The sequence below is a fragment of the Diadema setosum genome, chromosome 1, assembly GCF_964275005.1.
Source record: "Diadema setosum chromosome 1, eeDiaSeto1, whole genome shotgun sequence".
Classification (NCBI taxonomy): Eukaryota; Metazoa; Echinodermata; class Echinoidea; order Diadematoida; family Diadematidae; genus Diadema; species Diadema setosum.
In genome coordinates, this window is record NC_092685.1 from 30,934,832 (window position 1) to 30,956,550 (window position 21,719).

At 41.9% G+C, this 21,719-nt stretch overlaps 1 protein-coding gene across 3 annotated transcripts in view; it reads left to right on the forward strand.

Annotated features, from left to right (window-relative positions):
- LOC140235322 (uncharacterized) overlaps positions 1-21,719 on the forward strand; it is a 147,022-nt gene that overhangs the window by 104,989 nt on the left and 20,314 nt on the right. For all 3 annotated transcript variants that reach the window (XM_072315350.1, XM_072315359.1, XM_072315367.1), the window contains 4 exons: positions 12,025-12,777; positions 14,097-15,328; positions 15,960-16,011; positions 20,806-20,852. In XM_072315350.1, coding sequence (XP_072171451.1) covers positions 12,025-12,777; positions 14,097-15,328; positions 15,960-16,011; positions 20,806-20,852 — 2,084 coding nt within the window. The remainder of the gene's footprint in view (positions 1-12,024; positions 12,778-14,096; positions 15,329-15,959; positions 16,012-20,805; positions 20,853-21,719) is intronic.

Below are 21,719 nucleotides of genomic sequence, written 5' to 3' on the forward strand. Positions count from 1 at the left end.
ACCATACAGCAAGAGGACCTTGTGAGAAGGCTACATTATGCAGGCATTGGTGCGGAGAGAAATCTCCTACTAGGGTTATCCAGTCAAGCACCACTGTAAAACAAGAGTAAAGAGCAGATCCTCTTGCTCCGGCAGTGGTGCATGAGTGACTGACGGCCTACATCCTCACCCGTGTTGATCGCCTCTCGCACCCTGTGAATGAATGAATGAAGGAGCTGGGACGATGACACGAAACTGCACAATCATGCCAGCAGGGGGCACTGATCACCACTCCCTTCACTGCAAGGAGGAGGCACCTGGAATGTGTGTACCAAAGAGATTGCATACTTGAAGATCATTTGGCATGCAAGGGTGTACTCTACATTATTTGGCTTGTCATGTGTCACAGGCATGATTCTACCAATGCAACCGCCAGACCCGCCCATCCTTTTTATACCTTTTTTTTTTTTGGCAAAAAAAAGAAGAAAAAATCAACCACAAAGAGCAAAATCATAGTTCTTTGTGTATGGTTGGAATGATAATGTATAGAGTAAAATTGACTTAATGTATCCCACAACATGAATGTTGTAGTCAACCCTTCATTATGTTAGTTTATTTGCATATGCTTATCTTAACCCTTGTGCACCTAGAGGTCTTTCTTGCCATAAAGCAGTAAGTTTCGTGCTGTTGCATACATTGATCATGTATTGATAGAGATTAATTTGAAGACTAGGTTAACATTGAAAACATTAACATTAACATTGCAGGGGCATCTGTGGATGGTTCCGGTGAAAAGGATTAAATCCACAAGCGGTTGCTTTCCCCCCCTCCCCCCTTGTTTTTTTTTTTATTTTTTTTTTTACATGTCATAAGCACATTTATGCATGTATCCAAATGATATTCGAAAATTTCTTTTAGATATTCATACAATTGTAGCACTTAAAATCTCAATGAAAATCCCCATTATTGCAATGACATTTTCATGTTTCTGTTGGAGTACACTATTCATTTCAAGATAGCATGAATATTGGGCAAAGTTTGTGTATAAATGATAAGCTGTGATAATACGGGCTGCTTTTAACCTATTTCCTCATACTTTCACATTTCAGTTGCAAGCCAGACAGGGGTTGACACAATCAAATAGTGAACAAATAGGTTATTGACGCAATAAACAGTGTATAGAACGTCCTCATTCTTCAATGTCGATTGTCTGCAAACCTCAAAAAAAAAAAGAAGAAAAAGATTGGTGTTGCAATGTCATTGTCTTTCAGTTGATGCCATCCCATCTATTATGGGACGAATGAATTTATAGATATAGGCCTTGGCAGTGAACAAACTAACTAGACCAGTCATGCCTCTTTGTGAAATGCACTTCAGAATATGAATTATAGAGGACTAACCCTCAGAAGGTGCATAGGAAGTGTTAATAAGTTGATAAATCTGGTTCAGATGATAATATCTATGTCAGTGTCACCTGAGTGTGTGTGTGTGTGTGTGTGTGTGGTATGGCCTTGGACATAGACTTGTCTGTCTGGGCATAGATCCAGTCCAAAGAAAGCCATTGAGTTTTGCTTCACGCACTGGAAAAGCTGGTTCATCACGGACACAGACATCCAGATTGCGGTTACTTATACACAGGTATTGTGTGGGCAGCTTTTTTGGAAGGAAGGCAAGGCCAGGGTAGTATAATGTAAACAGGTTGATAGTGACTAGCTCATTTCCTCTGCAGCCAGATCACCTCTAGCTCCGAAACTCATGTCTGTTTCATTTTCTGCCGGCCGGAATCATTCTTCACCAACTTTGTGATGTCATGCATATGAATCATAAGTTCCAGTAAACATCATAATGTCAGGGCCCTTCCTCCCTACCCCCCACCAGATATTGCAGTAATCAGTGCAATCCCTAGCCATAAGCTGAAACTGAAAGTAACGGCATTTCTCTATTTTGCAAAGTAATTTTCACCCGAAAAGGGTTCTTACGTAGTGTGTAGAGTCCAAACACCCCACAAAACGGAATGAGATGACAGATTTTGTTTTTGGTCATCTTGCATAAGGCTTCAGCAATATTCTAATCAAGACACAAAGCTTAGAATTTTCCCCAAAGTTGTGATGTAGGCTGTCTTTATATTTTTATGCCTCTGCCATGAAGTGGAGCCAGAGGCATTATTTTTTTAATTTTTTGTTTGTTTATAAAAAGTTAGCATAGCATGGGAATAGAACAATTTGACTAATTTCGACCATATTTTCACAGGAAGAGATTAAAGAAAAGTGGTTATTCACAATACATGCACCACTCATTCAATCAACAAAACTTGGTTTGCGCGCCCGTAAGAACAAAATAGTCTCAGTGCAATTCTGTGCATGTGGCGTAGACACATATAATCATAAATGTTTTGATGTTTATTCAGTACTGGAAATTGATTACAGTTACTAATGGAAGTGATTATTCCATCAAAAGCTGTAAAAATAGTGTCAGTGTGTAGTAGTCTACAGAAATGTGCTACTGCCAATATAAGAATGTTTTATTTAGACATGGCTGGGTAGACATAAAATGTTTGACTTGTATTAGGGCATCAAGTCTGTAGCTTTGTATATTTCAAAACCCCAGACATGGCATGAAACGAGGTTTCATGCAGTACAAAGCCAGAAAGGAGCCAACGGTTTGTTCCAGGGATCATGGTAATGTATGCGGTAAACAGGCAGCATGGTGGCCTGCTCGGCTGTGCGTGGGCGGTGCTGGTTTCCAAGAATAGGAAGTGACGGCTTTTGGCGAGGTTGCGCACCAATTTTCTGAGGTCACTTTTCATATTGAGAGATGGGGGGGGGGGGTTGAGGGGGAGAGGGGGAGAGTGACAGAAAGAAGAGATTGCTGACCTTACTGTTATTGCACTGTGCTTATTTAATGTCCTTTGTTTTTACTCTGATCATGTCTTCTTTCGACATGACTTGGATATAGTTGATGTATTCGAGTCTTTCTTGTATCCCTAACAAAAAGAGTTGTACTACACCAATTATTGGGGGTGGGGGTGGGGAGTTAGGGGTGGGGAGGCCAGGAGATCAGTGAGATAGATGCTAATATGATAATTGCCTGTAGGAAAGGAGGAAAGTCTACTACTGCACAAGCCATGCTGGCTCAGCGGACGCTGTGTGGTGCAATAATGAGGTCACAGTGACGTCAAACATAAGCTTGCACAATGAGTAAGGCTTTAGGGGGAGATGGTATGAGGTCATGGGGCTTGGAACGGGAGACTACCGCTGTACTCGGGACTTGCCCACCTGACCTGGCTTGAATTACCCTACATTTCTGGGTAGGCTGCTGCAACCCATGTGTTTACAAACGGATGTCCTGTTTGTGGGATACAAGGGGACAACATGCATTTGATCCTGTTGAATGAATTCACATGTCCTGAATAGCCCAGATGTACATATACTGCAAGTACCATTATACTTGTACATGCCAACTGATGTAATGGTGTTTCTGCTCTTGCGAAAGCTTTTGAAACACAGACACACAAAATCTGATGGGCAACAAAGACATCATCAATATCTTTGGTCAAGAGTGATAACTATGCCTTATGTTATTGCATATTACTAATTCGAAAAAAAAAACCAAAAAACCAACGAACAACATCAATAAGCCATAATACGAGATTTCGGTGCAAAGAGTGCCTTCCTGATGCTAATCTGATACTAAAAAGCCCACAGTTGTGTAAAAGCAAAGTATTTTATTAGCAGATTATTAGCATGGTAATTTGGATGAAGATATCTTCATAGTCACTCAGCAACATAATTTTTGAAACATTTGTCTATTTGCATGCTTATTTCCTCCATTCAAATATCATTCTCTACAGCAGAGTTTGCCATTATTTTAGACTGAGCCACAACAATGTTGAACAATGTCTTTAACCATGTTAGATACAGCTAGTCTTTGTATTTGCATAATATTACATTTGTTTGTAATTCAGTGGTTTAGCCAATCTGACTGTTATACTCACATACATACAAAGACTGTGTGTGTTGTTTTCCATGGTTGACCTTTCCGTACAGGTAAGACCGTGTATGAGATCATTCTGTAACATGGATCCAGGCAATGATTAAAATTTGCGTGCTCTCTGTACACGTCCTTTTGGGCCAGTTCATTCAGTATGCGCTGGTGCAGTGACATTTAGCATGGCAAATATGCGCTGTATAGGTTGCTTGTCTCAAGGGAATGCAGAGACAGTGAGCGTACAATTAATGCCCTGTGTCACCGTGAACCGTATCCCACCATAATGATATACCAATGAACACACCAATGTACACGCTTAGTGTACAATGTACAGCTGCATTTAGAAGAGATACAAACGTAGATCTAACATGTAAATTATGTTCTGTATTATACATCAAGGTCTGTTCATTTACTCTTTCGTATTGTCCCATCATGAATTATTAGTGAGCATACGTCTTCTGCGCTTTTATATTTCACAGCCACAGGCGTTTGTGAAGACTCAAGGGTAGTGCAAATGGACACTGCTCTTGCAACTTGTTAATAAATGTGGTGTTTCATGTATTCATTATATCGCTGCATTGACGTTAGAGTCGGCAGTTCCATCTTCTGAAGTTACAACATGGTCACTCGTGCAGTTTAACTCAGTGAGTGTCATAGGCAATGTGACTATGAAGTGTGTCGCTAGCATCTTTAAAGGACAAGTTCACCTTCATAAACATAAGGATTGAGAGAATGCAGCAATATTAGTAGAACACATCGATGAAAGTTTTAGGAAAATTGGACAATCGATGCAAAAGTTATGAATTTTTAAAATTTTTGTGTTGGAACCGCTGGATGAGGAGACTTCTAAGGCTCGTGATGTCATATGAGTACAACAGTATAAAGAAAATGTAAAGAAAATTCAACATACATGTATTTTCACTTTTTTCACATAATAAAAGAGCACTCGACTTGCCTCTTTCTAAAGGCAGTGGGAATGATATTACCCATATATGTCAGTAACGGGTCAAGGGAATGTGTACTTTTTTCAAAAGATGAAATTTTGTGAAATTCTCTTCATATTTTCCTTATATTGTTGTATGCATGTGACATCATACACTGCAGTAGTCTTCTCATCCAGTGGTGACTGCACAAAAACTTCAAAAATTCATAACTTTTGAACAGATTGTTCGATTTTCCTCAAACTTTCAATGATGTGTTCTACTAATATTGCTACATTCTCTCAACCCTTTTGTTAGTGAAGGTGAACTTGTCCTTTAAGTGGTGGTCTTTCAAAGGGTAACTGATAGTTTGTTGAAAAGTCATCTCATTGCTGAATATTGATGCTGTCGAAGTTTTGATTATCTCTTGAATCTTAATTGAAGATGATGAAATACATGTACATGAGCTTGTTGCCATACTCTTTGTATGTATGCCTGTAACTAAAACATATGAAGCTATTAAAAGGAGAAGCCTGTATGTATGCATTGTATTCAATACAAATATGTAGACATGTTTGCACATGCAGTACAGACATAACATGTGCCTGGTAGGCTACTTGTGTTAATTGCTGGAGATTTTTATTAAGAAGCAAAACCAGATCAAAATGAATACGGATGAATAAAATGTATCTGTTCATTACATTACATGGTATGTCGTTATCTCCTTTCAGAGAACCTACATGTAGTAGCAATTTCTCAGAGTGATTGTAGTTTGTGGGAAGAGTTTCAGTTTAAAAAAAAAAACAAAAAAAGAATCCCATTTCCTTTGCTCCATTTTCCACTTTAAAAAAAAAAAGAAAGATAGATATGATTGCACTGCTCACCGTTTTCTTCAGAATACTTCTGTTATTTGTACATGGCTTTCTCACAACCTTGTTGTTAGCATCTACACTGTTCCATAGAGTCCTCAAATTGAGTAATACTGGTCACTTTGCTTTTGCAGTACAAATAAGTTTGGGCATTATTTTTTGTACATTTATTTTTGTTATTCTCTCCCCCCCCCCCCCTTTTTTTTTAAGGGGGTAGGTCTGGTATGCTTTATAAGCAGCTCTTCCCTTGTGTTTGAGATGAGTTGTTTCAGGAGCCAATAACCTGGCAGAGTATCGGCTTACAGCGTGCAAAGTTCTTGCACAAGGCCATACTTGCATATGATGAGCACGTGCAGGGGTGGCTTTGTTGATCTCGGTATCGTATCATCTAGCTGCTTGCATTCTCATCATGTCCACTGCTGTAAGTCGTTGCCATTATAGTGCTTTTTCGGGATATCTGCCAGTATTGATGTCACGCCACAACACGTCATGGTAATGGGGCATTGTGTCTGCTGATAGTCACAGGACGCGAGAAGTTATCTACACTCTGTAAAGTTTTGAATACAGGTAGTCACGACAGCAGTGGTGATTCAGAATGGGAATACATGTTAGTCTGTACAACCTGTCATGGAAATCATCCGCAGAACAAGAATGGTAGAATGGACAAAAGAGAGATAACATGTTTATATACCAATTTCACTTTCTAGCCATATGGTGACTTATTCGATGCACCACAGCGTACTGGCAGTCAGTATTGATATCATGTCTAAAATTGAAAAATTTATTCTATCACTCTTTCTCATTCTCTATTTTACCACTCTCTTTCTCTCTCTTTTCCCTTCTGTACTCTGTCCTTGCTACTGTTTCCTTATTTAGAATCAAGACCTCAATTTCACCTCGATAACAAGCTATGATATCTCCCTAATGGCTGTGTGAATAATTTGTACTTTTTTTTTTTTTTTGAAGGGGGGGGGGTGTCTTTCCCCTTGTTGAACACCACCTGTGTTTATAAACAGTGCTTATCAGTCAGCTCAACCCTCCCGTGAGTTAATAAGTTCAACGAACTTTTAGATTGCTGATTGAAGACATGTTTCACTAGGGAAGGCTTGTGATAGCTTTGTATGGCCGATCTGGGGGGGGGGGGAGTTTCTCCTCTAATTTTATCCATTGGGATGTACTGATAGAGCGTGGGATTGAATCGTGCATGATGGTGTGGTAGGCAAACATGAAAATATTCCAAAGATCCTAAATATCCTCAACAAAAGTCAAGGTTGCCAGAAAGTCTCTGAATGGCACTTCAGTATGTTGTGAGACCTTAATAATATTTCCATGAATGTATTCCTTTGTCATATCTTTTGCATCATCTGAGAGAAAAACATTTCAAAACATCAGGATTATACTATCATAACTTCTTTAAAATTTCCTGTGAAAACATGGCTGTGAGCTTACCTTAGATGCAGATTTTTATAGGAATGTACTGCATATGCAGTGTAATTTGCCGTGTTTTTACCACTTACGGCAAATTTTGTGAATCAACTGGCATTCAAAAAGTGACAAATTAGCAAATACATTGGTATGCACCATGTCATATATGTGCAAGATCAAAATCTTTAACTCTCTCCTGAAGAGGAATACTGCAATCTTTATATTCTGTCAATGTGGTTCTCAATCATAAATTCAACCACTAGTGCCAGTGCCTTCTGACAAGTCTGAGGTCAGGGAATACTGTACTAGTTCATTACAGTGTACTCAGTAAGTAGGGCATTCCTTCAAGGTCTAAAGGAGTTTTATCTCAAGCTTTAATGGTATTTTTACATGTGATATAATGTATGATATTGAATCTGCAACATTATGTAGGCCTACATTGTAAAAATATTATGAGCACCAGATGCATGGTACTGATTTGAGCATCAAGGATAAAGCGTTGCCATTTTCAAAGAAGCCCTTTAAATCTGTTTACTATTTATACTGACTTCAAATACTTTGTTACGGCATTTGCTTTCGTGAATTCAGTTGATAGAAAAATTGATACATTAGTTAGCAGTGATTACTTATCAGAGCTCATCAGGACTTCAGGAGATGTATGTAGAATGTTTTTTAATTGTTATTTGAATGAAAAGGTACATTTTTTTTTCTTTTTCTTTTAAAGGGATGATCATATACGGTAGATGCTATGAATGAGGAATCATTGAGCTTCAATGATACAGGATGTGTACAGTGCAGTTCGGAAGATTGCAGCCATATTTTGTGCACGTTGTCTAGACTCTGACCTTCCCCCATACGCTGATGTGTTTATTTGGTTCGGCTGGTTAGAGACTGTAGCTGAGGTCTGGCATGAACTGAGCCACCTTGTCTAGGCTGCTCCCAAGTTCACCAGTCCTATCCATTGTGATTTTACTCAAATGCAGGCACCCTGCTGGTCTTTCAGTGGGGATGGGGGAGGCTATTTCATTGGCTGATCTCCATGAGCCTGTGGCCTTTGTCCAGTATTTCTTACAGTCATTCATTTCGGCTTAGTTTTTTACCTTAAGATGTCTTCAGTTTTTTTATATTGCTCAATTTTTCTTATTTTTTAAAAAGATCGTAAATACAGTGTACATGGGTATGACTGTGTGTGTGTACTGGTGAGGGTTGACAGCTATTTGCAGTTGAATGTTTGTTTTGATTCCAAAAGTGTACAAAGATTGAGTCTGTTTGAAGCCTTAAGTCATGTCAGCCACATCACTGATATGGACATTTTTTGCAAAGATAGAAAGTATTATATTCCACATACTAAGAATCTTGCTATAGGATTGGTCAAGAGCTGATCACGTGATAAAGCGTAGTTTTGCCCATCACATCACCTGAGAAAAGTTTGTTACACTCTATGATGATAGTCATTTTGTTTCGCTGATCTCTTAGTCCACACAGTCCTAACGCGTGACATTGCACTGTGGTCTATCACTTGACCCAGGTCAAATGATAGACCACAGTGCAACGCACTTTTATTTTGGTGCCACGCGCAGGGCGCGGAGCAAATTCGTTGTTTTGTCATCTTACGCGCATACGTCTAAAGTAAACTACGTATAGCCTAGGCCCTGAGGATACGTAAAGACAGCTAAAACGGTTTCAGATGTGGAATAAAATGGGAATATCTAGGACCCTAGATGTGGAGTATAAAGCATATATAATCAACTTGTAGTTTCAGGCAATGAGACAAACTATCACTTCCTCGGCAATCTGAATGTGTACGCTATCTTTCCTCAGCTGCGCTTCGGAAAGATAGCTACATCCAGATCGCCTCGGAAGTGATAGTTTGTCCCATCACCTTCACTAACGTTGATTGTTTGCTTACTATCAGAACAATTCATTCACAGAGTACACACGTAAACAGATATCCTTATTTCACACACACATTTATACCTACAATTGTATTATGCCATTTGTACTTATCACATAAGCATATATAGTACATACTCGAACAAGGCTATTGTGCAAAGTATGACAAAATGTAGAGTTGGTGTGCACAGCTTACTGGATGGCTGGCTGCCCTCGGGCAGCACCTAGTTTGGACCCTGGGAAAAACCTTTGGGCCTCATTCACTCAGGATTCCTGTTGTTGCATACCATAGCTCTTTCAAATCAACCTGAACATGTTTTGTTTCCAATACCAGTACATCATACCAGTAAAACCTCAAATCAACACATGCAAATGTTTGGGGGGGGGGGGAGTATTTATGTATTCCTCACAAGTTGCCAGTGTTGTGGCGTTCTCGTTACCCCATGTGAAGCTTGGCATGGGCCGGGGTTGCTGCCTGCCTGTGGCCCCCGCAGAGGCTGTAGTCCATTGTGTGTAAACAATAACTCTTTGTAGCTCTCTCCCTCAACATTTCCCATGGTTGGACAAGGAAGGTGGCAAGGACAACCCCACCTCCCTGGTTAGACCTCGGAGCAATGGAATGAGATTATGCAGAGCTGATTTCTTAAGGAAACATCTCTCTATTTCATAGGAAGAATCTAGGGAATAAGTATTGTAATTGCAAATGGAAGTATGAAGGTGACTTTGGTCGACATTATGACAAATGCAAGCGTATTGTCTCTGGAGATACATTTTAGTTGGAGAGAAATAGCCCCTGAAATGTGTTCCATCGCATACAGTGTACAACCATGGAGCTACCAAAAATAGCTCCATGGTACAACATTTACAATATGTGCAAAGCCTTTGTTTAATATATTGCATGTCTGTGGGAAGGATTGCGATTCTCGTAACTGTTTTGTTAATGACGGGGAAGATTGTGCTGGAGGTATGTAGGGTCACCTGCACTTCTTGCTGCAGACCTTCCAGCTGAAATCAGCTTCACCTCCTGTCTGTCCCATGGTGCCGCACCGACCGTGACTAGCAGAGATAGCATGTTGATGTGCATTCAGATAATGCAGAGTAGAACCCATACATTTAGGGAGACGCTGAAATAATAGATAACATTGCTTGCACTGATACCAATGTACAAGTTGTGTTTTGGAAAAGGCCAGGTTAAAGTTTTGTGTGTGCGTGTGTGTGTGTGTGCGTTTTGTTTTGGGGTTTCATTCATTTTTATGGTACAATTGGAGTTCTGAAAGTATTTACTCTTGCAACGTAGACGTGTTAACAAACTCCAGAAGGGAATCTTCATTTGAAGAGTTCCCACTGTGTGATCTGAGTTTCACACTGTCATATGATATCTCATCCTGCATTCCTATTTTAAGATTTAAAATAAACATGTGCCTCTGTCCATGTAGACTCTGCGGTGAAAAGGGAGAAGATTTGTGCGACTCAATTTTCCCGACATCGTTTGTTTGTTCAAGACATAGTATTTCAGAGATCAGAGAATCCCAGCCTGGATTACTGTGCTGTCCTGGGTTCTACTTTACCCAAGCTGAATTTGATCGTGACCTCCAGTTGACTTCTGTTCCTATATTGCTGTCTGCTACATTGATGCCTGTTCATGGGGGGGGGGGGGGGAAGTGTAACAAGCTCTACATGGAATGCATATCTACCTTATCTCTCCTATGAGACTATTTTTCTTAACTGGTGTATTGGATATGGGTAGTGTGAAATCCCCTCCCCCTCCATCTTTTTTTTCTTTCTTTGTGAGAAGTGTCGTTCACCTGGCCCTGACCCTGGGCAAGTTGCTCAGACTGCATAATTCATGCAGGGCTGCATTCCCAGGTTCCTGCCTGGATGGTTCCACGCTCTGAAAGCGATCGTATGTATACGGTATGTGCCGTACCTGCTTTTTGAAGTTCACTTGTCTGGAGTGGAAAGAAGCCTCATCCCCTCCACACGGTGTACTGCCCCAAGTGTGCAGATGTATGCACTCTTGTATGGTGCTGCATACATGCAGATGCCGTCTGTTATGCAGTGTTTTGTTTGTTTTCATGCTATTTTTTTTTTCTCTCTCTCTGAAGTTGATTATGAAATATCTGTTAATATATCATACGGAATATCCTATAATATCTTGTCATGTAGTTAGTGCTACTTGTCTGAGTGTGTCAGTCAAGCTGTAGTTTCCTGTGAATTCAGATGAATCATTTGGAGACCGATTATCAAGAAATCACTGCCAACAAAAATTGTAAAATCTTGGGCAAATTTTATAAGTTTGTCTGAAGAGTCACTAATCATACAAGTAACCACTGGTGATAAATTGCATGAAATCTCAGCTTTTCTTTCAGTGTTTCAGCCAAGAAATATCTGTGTATGAATACCACTATTCTTCCCCCTCCTGAGAATGAATCATAAGAATAAGACATGGCAAGCTTTGCTTTCAATAATTACATATTTGCAGACCTCCAGGCCACTTTGAATTTGGAGAAAACAATCTTAATTTTTACCATTCCCAGCTCTTGTTTCAATAGAAATTTCTTGTCTTTCTTGATAACTTTACCTCACACTCCTAAGGGAACTGCTCTTTTGTTTTCACCTACTTTTGAGCCAAATCATCCCTTCTTTTTCTTTCAGTCATAAAGGTTGGGAATTCTGTATTTGGATAGTTTCCTAGTCATCCTAATATCAGCATCATTCTGTGGTATCTGAAAAAACTCTTGGATGTGACATACTTTTAAATCAGGATGCTGAATGTCATCATTTTAAAGGTACTAAAGATTTTCATACCACTGTAACCATGCTTGTCATAGATATTGGATGTAGGTCTTTTTCCCCAGTTAGTTCCCTGGAACATTTTTGTAAAAAACAAAGTTGTGCTTCATAGATGTATAATCCTTTGTGGCTCCTCTCTCTTTTGTTCTCTTTGCTAGAACTGGTCATATGTTGACCCATCGCAGCAAGAAGCCATATGAATGCGCTGTGGACAACTGTGGCAAATCTTACTGTGACATCCGCTCCCTGAGGAGGCATTTCGAGTCGCAGCACCCCGGTCTCGTGATGGAGGACAACATGAACTACACCGGGGACGAGAAGGACCCCGACCTCATGGCGGCGGAAGCTGCCGCAGTCCAGGCCAGTCGGCAGAACCAGGCCCTGATGCGCGGCTCACCGGGTGCCGACTTTGCCCTGGGACTGGGCAACCCCCAGGACTTGAACCAGTCTGGCTCGAGCCAGGACACGAGCACCGATAGCCAGGGGTCCAGTTCCAGCGCGGCGCTCCAGTCCTTGGCGCTTGCTGCTCAGAGGGTGCAGAGCAACCAGGACCAGTCGCCCGTGCAGGGCCAGCTCCCCATCAACTCGCAGGACATGCCGCCCATCTACCGCCTCGACACCTACGCCTCTCAAATGTTTGGCGGCAACCTGCCCAGCAGCGTGGCACAGTCCATTCTGAGCGGCAGCGGTGGCAGCATGACAACAGCCCTCCCTGGAGGACCACGGGAGCTCTCCATCCAAGTGCCGAATCCCAGGGTGCAGGGCTTGAGCCTTTCATCTGGGATGGGACTCAGCGGGAATGGCATGCTGCCCAACCAGTCTGGGAGTGCAGCTCGCTACCATAACCAGGGTGTCAGTGAACTCAGTATGAGCTCCAAGAGCTTGGGTTCTTCAAACAAAGTTACAAGACCGTAAGTGCTATGACTTATGTAACAATCTTGATGAACATAGTGCAAGATACATCTTTATTATTTCCTAGTACGTCTGTCATAGAGAGAGAGGAAATGAGTGATACACATTTTTTTAGTCACTGTATTCCAGTCTGTAAATGATTATGTCCAGCATGTATTCGTTTATGTTTTTGTTTGACTTGAATTCTGACTGCAGCCAAAGGTGTTTATATACAACATTGAAGTTACTATTTTGTATCTACTACCATCTTGACTGATGTTGAAAATTTGATGCTTTCAGAACATATTCTTTGAAATGTTGACCAGTCAGGTACTCCATGTAACGTTCATGTTCTTGGCCCTGCTAATTCGATCACAATTTGGAAGGACATTTTGCAAATGATATTCAAATTTTGGGGGGTATGCTGCTGATCTTTTCATGAAACACTTACCAAAATATTGTGGATTACAATTATGCCTTCATGTTCTTAATCCTTTAGTTGTGATCTACCATGTGACTGCCGTGACCATGTTTTTAAAGAGTTTCCTTTTTATAGGTATTGCTCATGGAGGAACCTCCCAAATTTTTCTATTGCAGCCTTCACACTACCCTGTACACAAACTATTGAAGTCAACTTTGAGTGACATGAGCTGGCTGAATATGGAATATTTGTACCTTGATACAGTTTTTGTGTGTATATGTGGCAAATTATGTGTGGAGAAGCCTTATAAAAGCACCAGAACATGATGAAACACAGTACTAGCGTGATGTTCTCAGTGAGATTTTATGTTGTACAAATCCTGTTTCATGTGTGCTCTCTGTCACAAATGCATACTATGTCAACAATTTTTCTGAATCAGGAATCGTAGCTGTCCTTGTGAAGGGAACCATAAACCTGTTGTTTCACAGATGAACGATAACTGCGCAGCTTTTCTGGTCTTGCTTGATAGAAGCAGTGTTGATACATTATTTTGTGGGATGAACATATGCCTTGTACAGTTTGCATGCACCATAGACGATCGTACTACATGAATTCACTTTGTCATTGGGTCTGTACACCAAGGCTCCACCAGAGCTTACATGCCCTGGGGAAACTCTCACAGGATATATGCTGCAAAGTGTAATGTATCATTCATTGTTGTTAGAGGCTATGGTCATGTAGAAACTACTATTATTCATGTATTTGCATCATGTACAAGTGACAATCATTCTGCTATCTACATTCTGTCCACTAATTGTGTGCTCTTGTAATACACATCCCTCTACCTGTCACATGCTTGTATATTTGCATATTTCCACCAGTCTCATTTCTTCCTCGCTTGTCATTTTTTCCCCCCAGGCACGAGAAGGAGAGAATAACTGTGGAATGTTCAGTGTGCAAGAGAACTTTCAAAAGTATGCCAGCATTAAATGGACACATGAGGTTACATGGCGGCTATAACAATACCCGCGGGGATGTGGTGTCCGCTCCAAAGCCGGCTGAGAAGCACACACCGCCTCCAGCAGTAAGCAACAGCCAACCGCGGACTGCAGTGCAACCTAATGCAAACAACAACATGAATGCGCACCCCCAGCTTGTCCATGTACCGGGATCACAAGTTATGGGCCAGCACAGACTGCCTGTAAGAATGGTGGGTCCCTCCTCAACACCGCCATCAACCATGCACCTGTCATCAGTCTACACCAACACAACTACCTCACACGTGCCTTCATGGACTGACTACAGGCATCCGAGACCACAGACAGTTACGAGCGGCAAGCCGGCACATTTCCTGCCGAACTTGTCTGTCGCCATGCTGCACGAAGACGAACTGACGACGCTCGCCCACGCTGCTGTGGGCTTGGCGCAATCGCAGGCCATGCAGAAGCCCCCCGTCCAGATTCCCCAACCCCCATCCCAACCACCTCAGCACGTCCCCATGCATCACACCACACCACTTCCCATGGACAGAATCCAGCCTGTCTTGCCCTTTCCAGCAAGAGCTCCCATAGCCAGCAAGCCTGTGCTGAATCATACCAACCAGCCCTCTTTTTTCCCCCCAAAGGAGGAACTTCTCGCCAATTCACCCAGCTTGATGCGCTCTCCGAGCCCTCCCAAACTCGAGGCTGAAAACATCTCGCACTCCCCGGAGAAACTGGGGCAGACCAGGCAACCTGAAATCCAGCCAGCAAAGAGCATGTCACTGCCGAAGATTGAGGATGAGAGCAGGTCAAAAGATAACGTCTTCCGGGACCCGCCTCCCGTGCAGCCTAGTCCAACCAAGAAGAAGTCCCGGCCTCCGTCACTCTTCATCCCGTCGTGGGCAAGCACCGTCACCCCTGGAGGGATTACGCCCAGCACCTACCAGAGTCAGATGCGGTCACCAAGGGAGATTGGGGTCCTGTACCGCACCAACAGCAACAGCAACACCCCGCCCCCTTACACACCTCCACCCATGCTGAGCCCCATCAGGAGTGGGTCTGGGCTGTACTTCAGCGTGGGAAGCAGCAGTATGCCAGCCGCTCCAGCAGTCACCCCCAAGTCTGCGTTTGCGCCCAGTACTCCCAGTATGCTACAGATGCACAGGAGAGGTGAGTTGAGTAATGGAGTCAGTACAGATACTGTAGTGTGATTGGCTGAAAGTCCACCATCGGTCCATGAAAATTTGACACGCCAAATCACAACAACCGGCACTGGGACCCAGTCGCACGACTGGAAACTGGCAAGGCTGGTTGCATCACACTTCCAGTCCTAAGGTTGTGTGACCAATGAATCGTGGCAAAGCTTTGTAGTGTGCGCTGGCCTTATTGTGCACCAATCTCTGTAGTTTCTTATCAATTAGTGACCACGGCAACATAAACTTTTTTTGTTGTCAAAAAACACACAAACAAAACAAAGGCTACAAAGATATTTCAGGACACCTGATTACAACATCTAAAGACTGTCAAATGTTCATTGATGTATAAAGGCAGAAAGTCATGGAATTCCATCACTACCAACTTGCTCATTTGAATATTCATAAGAACTGGTTAAGAGATATTTTCTGAAGAAATGTGAATTTTCATAATGTCGTATCTTCCTAATTTCTTGTCCGATTTGTGTCTTTTTTGGAACGTTGTGGAGAGAAATTGTTCTGTCTTTCTTTTAGAGTTTATTTTGGGGGTTAATTTCCTCTTTAATTGTATCTCTGTCCCCTATGCTTTGTTTTTACCCTCTCTGCAGGAAGCATCAGTGCGAGCACAGATGATTCAGACTTTGCCTTTCCGTCTGAACCGTAAGTGTTTGGAGTGACAAACTTTCCCTTACTTGTTTGTGTCCCCTCTCAGAGCCAGACGCCAACCAGGGGCTTTCCAAACTGGGTTAATCAGCATACATAGTAAATGTTTTGTTTTTTTAACCACACTTCCCTGCAAAACCTTAAAAAAACACACAACAACAACAACAACAACAAACAAACAAACAAACAAACAAACCAACATTATCACCTGCAAACTTTGCAGCACGACTCACCTGCCATTGTCATGGATACCGACGCATGTTTTATCCAGACTGAGACTAAATTGCATACTTAATGAATTTGTAATCATCATCTCCCAGGTCTTTTACTCTCTCCTTGGCCTGGGAGAGTAAACTATGATGCCTCATGCAACAGGTGTATGGACTGCTCCTGAAGTCCCAGACCCTTGCAGTAGGATTTTCAGGTGTGCTATCGACCTAACACTTGTCAACTCAGGTATCGTGTCTAAAATAATCCTGTGCTGTGAATAGAAGCAGTGCAGAGTACCTGTGATCTTGGAGCATTTTGCATATACCAGGGATAGACTCCTGTGTACCACCCCCAGGGTAGTCTTCTGCAGAGGAAACCTGGGGGGGGGGGGGGGGGGGGAAGGAGTGTCTATGAAATTTCTCATGGTTGGCGAGGTACCTCTCATTTTGCTTTACCTGGCCTGAAAACATTACACCCCCGCACTTTACTTCTTTTTTTCTTCTTCTTCTTCTTCATGTGCGTGCAGGCTCTTTTCTCAGGTACTTTAATGTCTAGATTCATTTTGATTTCAAACACCTGAAAATGAGGGGCAAATTTCTCCCCAGTCGTAGGCCAAGATATCCTATACCCTGGTAATTTCAGCTGCAGTCTGTACAGGTAGATTACGAGTACATTTCCTCCTGCTGCTCTTTTATTCACAAACTTGAAGGTGTACTGTGGTCATCTCATTTTGTGGTGGTGGTGATGATGATGTGGTGGTGGTGGTGATGATGATATGATGGTGGTGAAGATGTGATGTACCGGTAGCTGGAAGTTGCACCAAGTTAATGGCAAATGTACACTGTACCTGGAGCGTCATGTAGCATTTGTGTCCCAAATGGAGAATCATGCTTGGAAACAGCCAGCCAGTGCAATGTTATTGTTATAGTACAAGTACTTATCCTTTAGTATGTACATCAAATGGTTTATTAGCTGTTTATTAGAACATAATGTGAATAAACACAAATATATGTCAGTTCACAGAGAAATATGGCAGCAGATTGCATCCACATACACTTTTGTAGTGTAAACATTTTCTGCAGCGAATATCTAACTTATTTCTCTTGACTCTCAATGCTTTTCAGTAAAAATGAGTGCAGTGCACTGCAATTTCCAGCTTAAAGATAATATAAAGTTTTGGTACCTCAAAAGTTTCCCTGAATTTCCTTGTCTTAATTTGTGTTTCAGGTTAAAGTACCTTTCATATAGCACTGTGAGACTTACTCGCCCCAAAGTGCTCTCATGTCTTAGTAATCATGCAATAATGGTTTTGTACCAGAGCCGCCGCCGTATGGCGGCGAGGTAGTACACGTATTGTACGAAACCATTATTGCATGTCAACTGCGACCAGCAGCGTGCAGCCCCATACGCATAGCTAACTGTGACCAGCAGCCCCATACGCATAGCTAGATGGGGCTTCGCATTGTAGCATTCAGCATCATGACAGATTTAGTATCGCGGGTAAATATCAACTTAAAATCCAAAAATTTCTTCAATTTGAAGACTTACCAGTTAAGTTGAAGTATTGAAAACAGGCTTCGGGCAACGTTTGGTTTTGCCAATAGTCCCTTTCTGTTCGAATTGATGACTGAATGTGACTCGGTCGAGAGGACCTTGGGAGAGCTACACTGAATTGACGGCCAGCGCATGCGCACACAAACATCTTATCCATTCATGGATTTGAAATTTGTGCGCATGTGATGTGTGCCAATGCGCTGGCCGTAGTATTCAGTGTATGTAGCTCTCCCAACGTCCTCTCGGTCCTCTCAGTCATCAATTCGAACAGAAAGGGACTATTGGCAGAACCAAACGTTGCCCGAAGCCTGTTTTCAATACTTCAACTTAATTGGTAAGTCTTCAAATTGAAGAAATTTTTGGATTTTAAGTTGATATTTACCCGCGATACTAAATCTTTCATGATCCTGAATACTACAATGCGAAGCCCCATTACGCTATGCGTATGGGGCTGCTGGTCGCTATGCATATGGGGCTGCTGGTCGCAGTTAATTGCATGATTACTAAGTCATGAGAGCACTTTTGGGCGAGTAAGTCTCACAGTGTTAGTTATATGAAAGGTACTTTAACCTAAAACACAAACTAAGACAAGGAAATTCAGGGAAACTTTTGAGGTACCAAAACTTTATATTATCTTTAAAACCTGAGCGCCTTGGGTGGGATATGAGATACATATACTGTGCAGGTTAGAGGTCTGGGTGTGCTTTTATGCGGTGTGCCAATTCTAGGACAACATTGTAATAGCTTGTCTATAAATTCACCAGGGTCCTGGAATGCTTATCGCATGAACTGTTGTACAGGTGGTGATTTGTGTAGCTGCCAAGAATTCCAAAGGTGTTTGTTCAAGTGATAAGTTGTACTTCTGTGTATGTCTCTGCGTATTTGCATGTGTGTGTCTCTGTGTGTATGTCTCTGTGTATCTGTTAAAGGCATTGTCTCTATGTGTATGCTTTTTGTTACAACAAATTGGTGTGACCCTCAGTACACCTCGGAAGTGGGAGAAACGGCATTCATGCATCTGGATCGGTCGGTCTAGGTACATTGTAGTGCCTTCTTGTGTGTGGGTGCGAGGAAGTGGATGAGGAAAGAGGAAGGAACCGTGTCATAGGGGAGGTGACATCCTCCCCATCCTATCATCCTGGAAAGTCAGGGTCGTAATGAATGAATCAATCACTTCCTGGTTGACTCTCCTTCCTTGACCACTGTTCCAACAGACTACTTCCTCCCGATTGTGCTCAGTAGCAGCTCAAAACTCACAAACAGTTTGTTCAGCTGGCGTCATGCCTAATTCAGACAACCCTATTGCCTGCTCTGTCATCTTGTTTTCGATGAAAGGTGTGCTGCTCTCTCTTCCGCTCCAATTCTGTGCATGTCTGTGAGACAAAAAGACTCAACATTCCGTGTATGCATACATTTTTATGAATCCCAGTAAGAGAGGTGAGGTAGTCCATTACTTACATAAATCATTGAACTGTACAGGGTTATATGTACTTTGTAAGGGGGGAATTTTCATGTGATATAACTTTTAAAGAAAGATTGATTTTATGTGTTTTAATGTCCCTGACCAGGAATAACAGGAGTCCATATGAGCATGAGAAAGTAACAAATTATTGCATGTTTTTGCATTCATGCTGGTATCACATCATGCAAAGACATAAAGATACAATGGTGTTTGGGTGTAATGGGGACAAGGATGGTGGGGCCTCTGTCCTGGCAAGGTTACCATGTCATTATTTTGGAGCAGCACTCCTTTATGGCACAGTTAATGCATCGCTGCCAAGTACAGTGCCCATTGTGTCCAATTAGAATTCCACTCATATTGGTAATGAATTATATGGTCTTTCATGAAAACTCTGGGGTTTTTCATAAAAACTCTGTCAAATTATCATTTCTGATGCACTTTGTTTAAGAACATTATGAGCAGGACCAATTCTTTAGGTTGAAGAAGTGATATAACCACAGATTCAGGATCAGACTTTTTCCATGGTATGGTTAGAGATTAAAACAGGGTGTGTGCGTACAAATGCTTTCTCAACATGACCTGTTTGATATGATCAAACAAATATATTTATCAAAGAAATAACAATGACCCCAATGTCAAAAGTGTATGTGGGTTTTCCCCATGGATATAAATAATTCTGAATGAGAACTTTGATGACATGGATACCACATTGGGAAACTGATTAAGTAGAAGAGTTCAATTAAAATGCCTGGATAGGCAAAAAAAAAAAAAAGTGGGGGGGGGGGGGGATAAGCAGGAAATGAGCTGTGTCCCAAAGCAACAAGTAGACAGTTCTGCCACAGACTGGCCATGAAAGGAGGTAACCACCATCCTGCCCCAGTTGTCCCTGTTTGAATTGGTCTGGCAACGAGTGTCTGGCGTGTTGTCTGATGGCCAAAGGCTACTCTGACTTGACAGCCAAAGTCAGGAGCGGCTGTCGTCGCGTGGCTAGAAACGATGGGTTGCTGCGGCAAGGAAGGTGTAGGGGTCCAACTCGCTGTGCCAAAGAAAAAGTAGGAAGCTTTGAATGTGTGGTGACTGATACATACTTATGTATGTATATAATGGCTGTACAGTTTGTATGTATGTATGTATTTATGGACATGTATGTGTGTATAATATGTGATGCATGTATGTGTATTATGTATGTAAGGCTAGTATGAGTGTATGTGTGTATTTGTGTGTGTGTGTATGTGTGTATGTATTCCAAGTTTTTTGAGAGGAGTGACAAGGTATACCGCATAAATCCTTTTGTTGCTCTGAATAGGTGTTAGCAGGTGCAAACATTATTGTGTGTGGGGGGGGGGTGTTACTTCCCTTGAGTTTTGCTTATTATTTACCTGGTGGATACTTAATGCCCTTTGGTGTAGATGACAGCCACTTTTTAACGATGCATTTTCACCACATACATGAATACTCTGTCAGTGATGATCATCTCTTATCTGTGTCATCTGCTCCCCCACATGATTATGTGTAATATTCCAACTTGGTAAATGGAATATTCTCCTTGTGTTTCCTCCAAACAGGCACATCAATGTTGGGACAGAATACCAGGCGGCCATCCCAGACATAGGTGAGTGTCTTTAACCGACCTCTGCTCACCAGGATTTCATTCCAGATAGGGGTGGAGGCCCAGGCAGTTTTCTGTAGGCAGCCCTTCCCAACATGCCCAAACATGTTCCTGCTCTAACAGCACTCATGTGGGCAAGTTTCGCTCACCTTAAACATGCCATCTTCATCTAATGAGGTTCAGACAAAACCCCATATCACTTGCAGCTGAAAATAGAAAAAAGACAGTGACATACTTTAAGTAGGCCATTGTTTGATCAGCGGTGATTCTTTATCACCAAGGAAGGGGAGATGGCTGGAATTTTGTTGTTACTGACAAATACTAGATGCATATTTATTTGCCCGCGATCTTTCGCAGAAAGTAGATAGCAGGCATGACTGGTATGTATGCGAGGGACAAAGTTGAAACCAAATTTTGTCATGTGATGACTTCATGTATTAAGGAATGCAGTTATCTCCCAAAACACAAATACAATGTATATCCTTCTCATCAGGAGAGAGATAAAGAGAGAGAGAGAGAGAGAGAGAGAGAGAGAAGGGAGGTATTAGAGCATGTCAATTTATGTACCATGCACTTGAAAAGCAAATATATTCAGCGCATCTCCATGGCTGTAGCAAATACAAGGGGGGGGGGGGAGGTGGGGGGATCTTCACACACCTAGAACAATGGTAATTGTGGTGTTGCTATGTGGCTGCTATTTGATTGACAGGCACTGTGTGAAGTGGGTTTTCCCCTCCTAAATAAAAACCTTGCTACTGTGCTCTGAAGACAGATGTTTTTGCTCACTCGTTTTGGGGTGGGTTTTTTTTTTTTTTAAGTTGTGTATTGGTTCTTTTTTTTCCCCCCAAATCCCATCATTGTTTTGAGTTT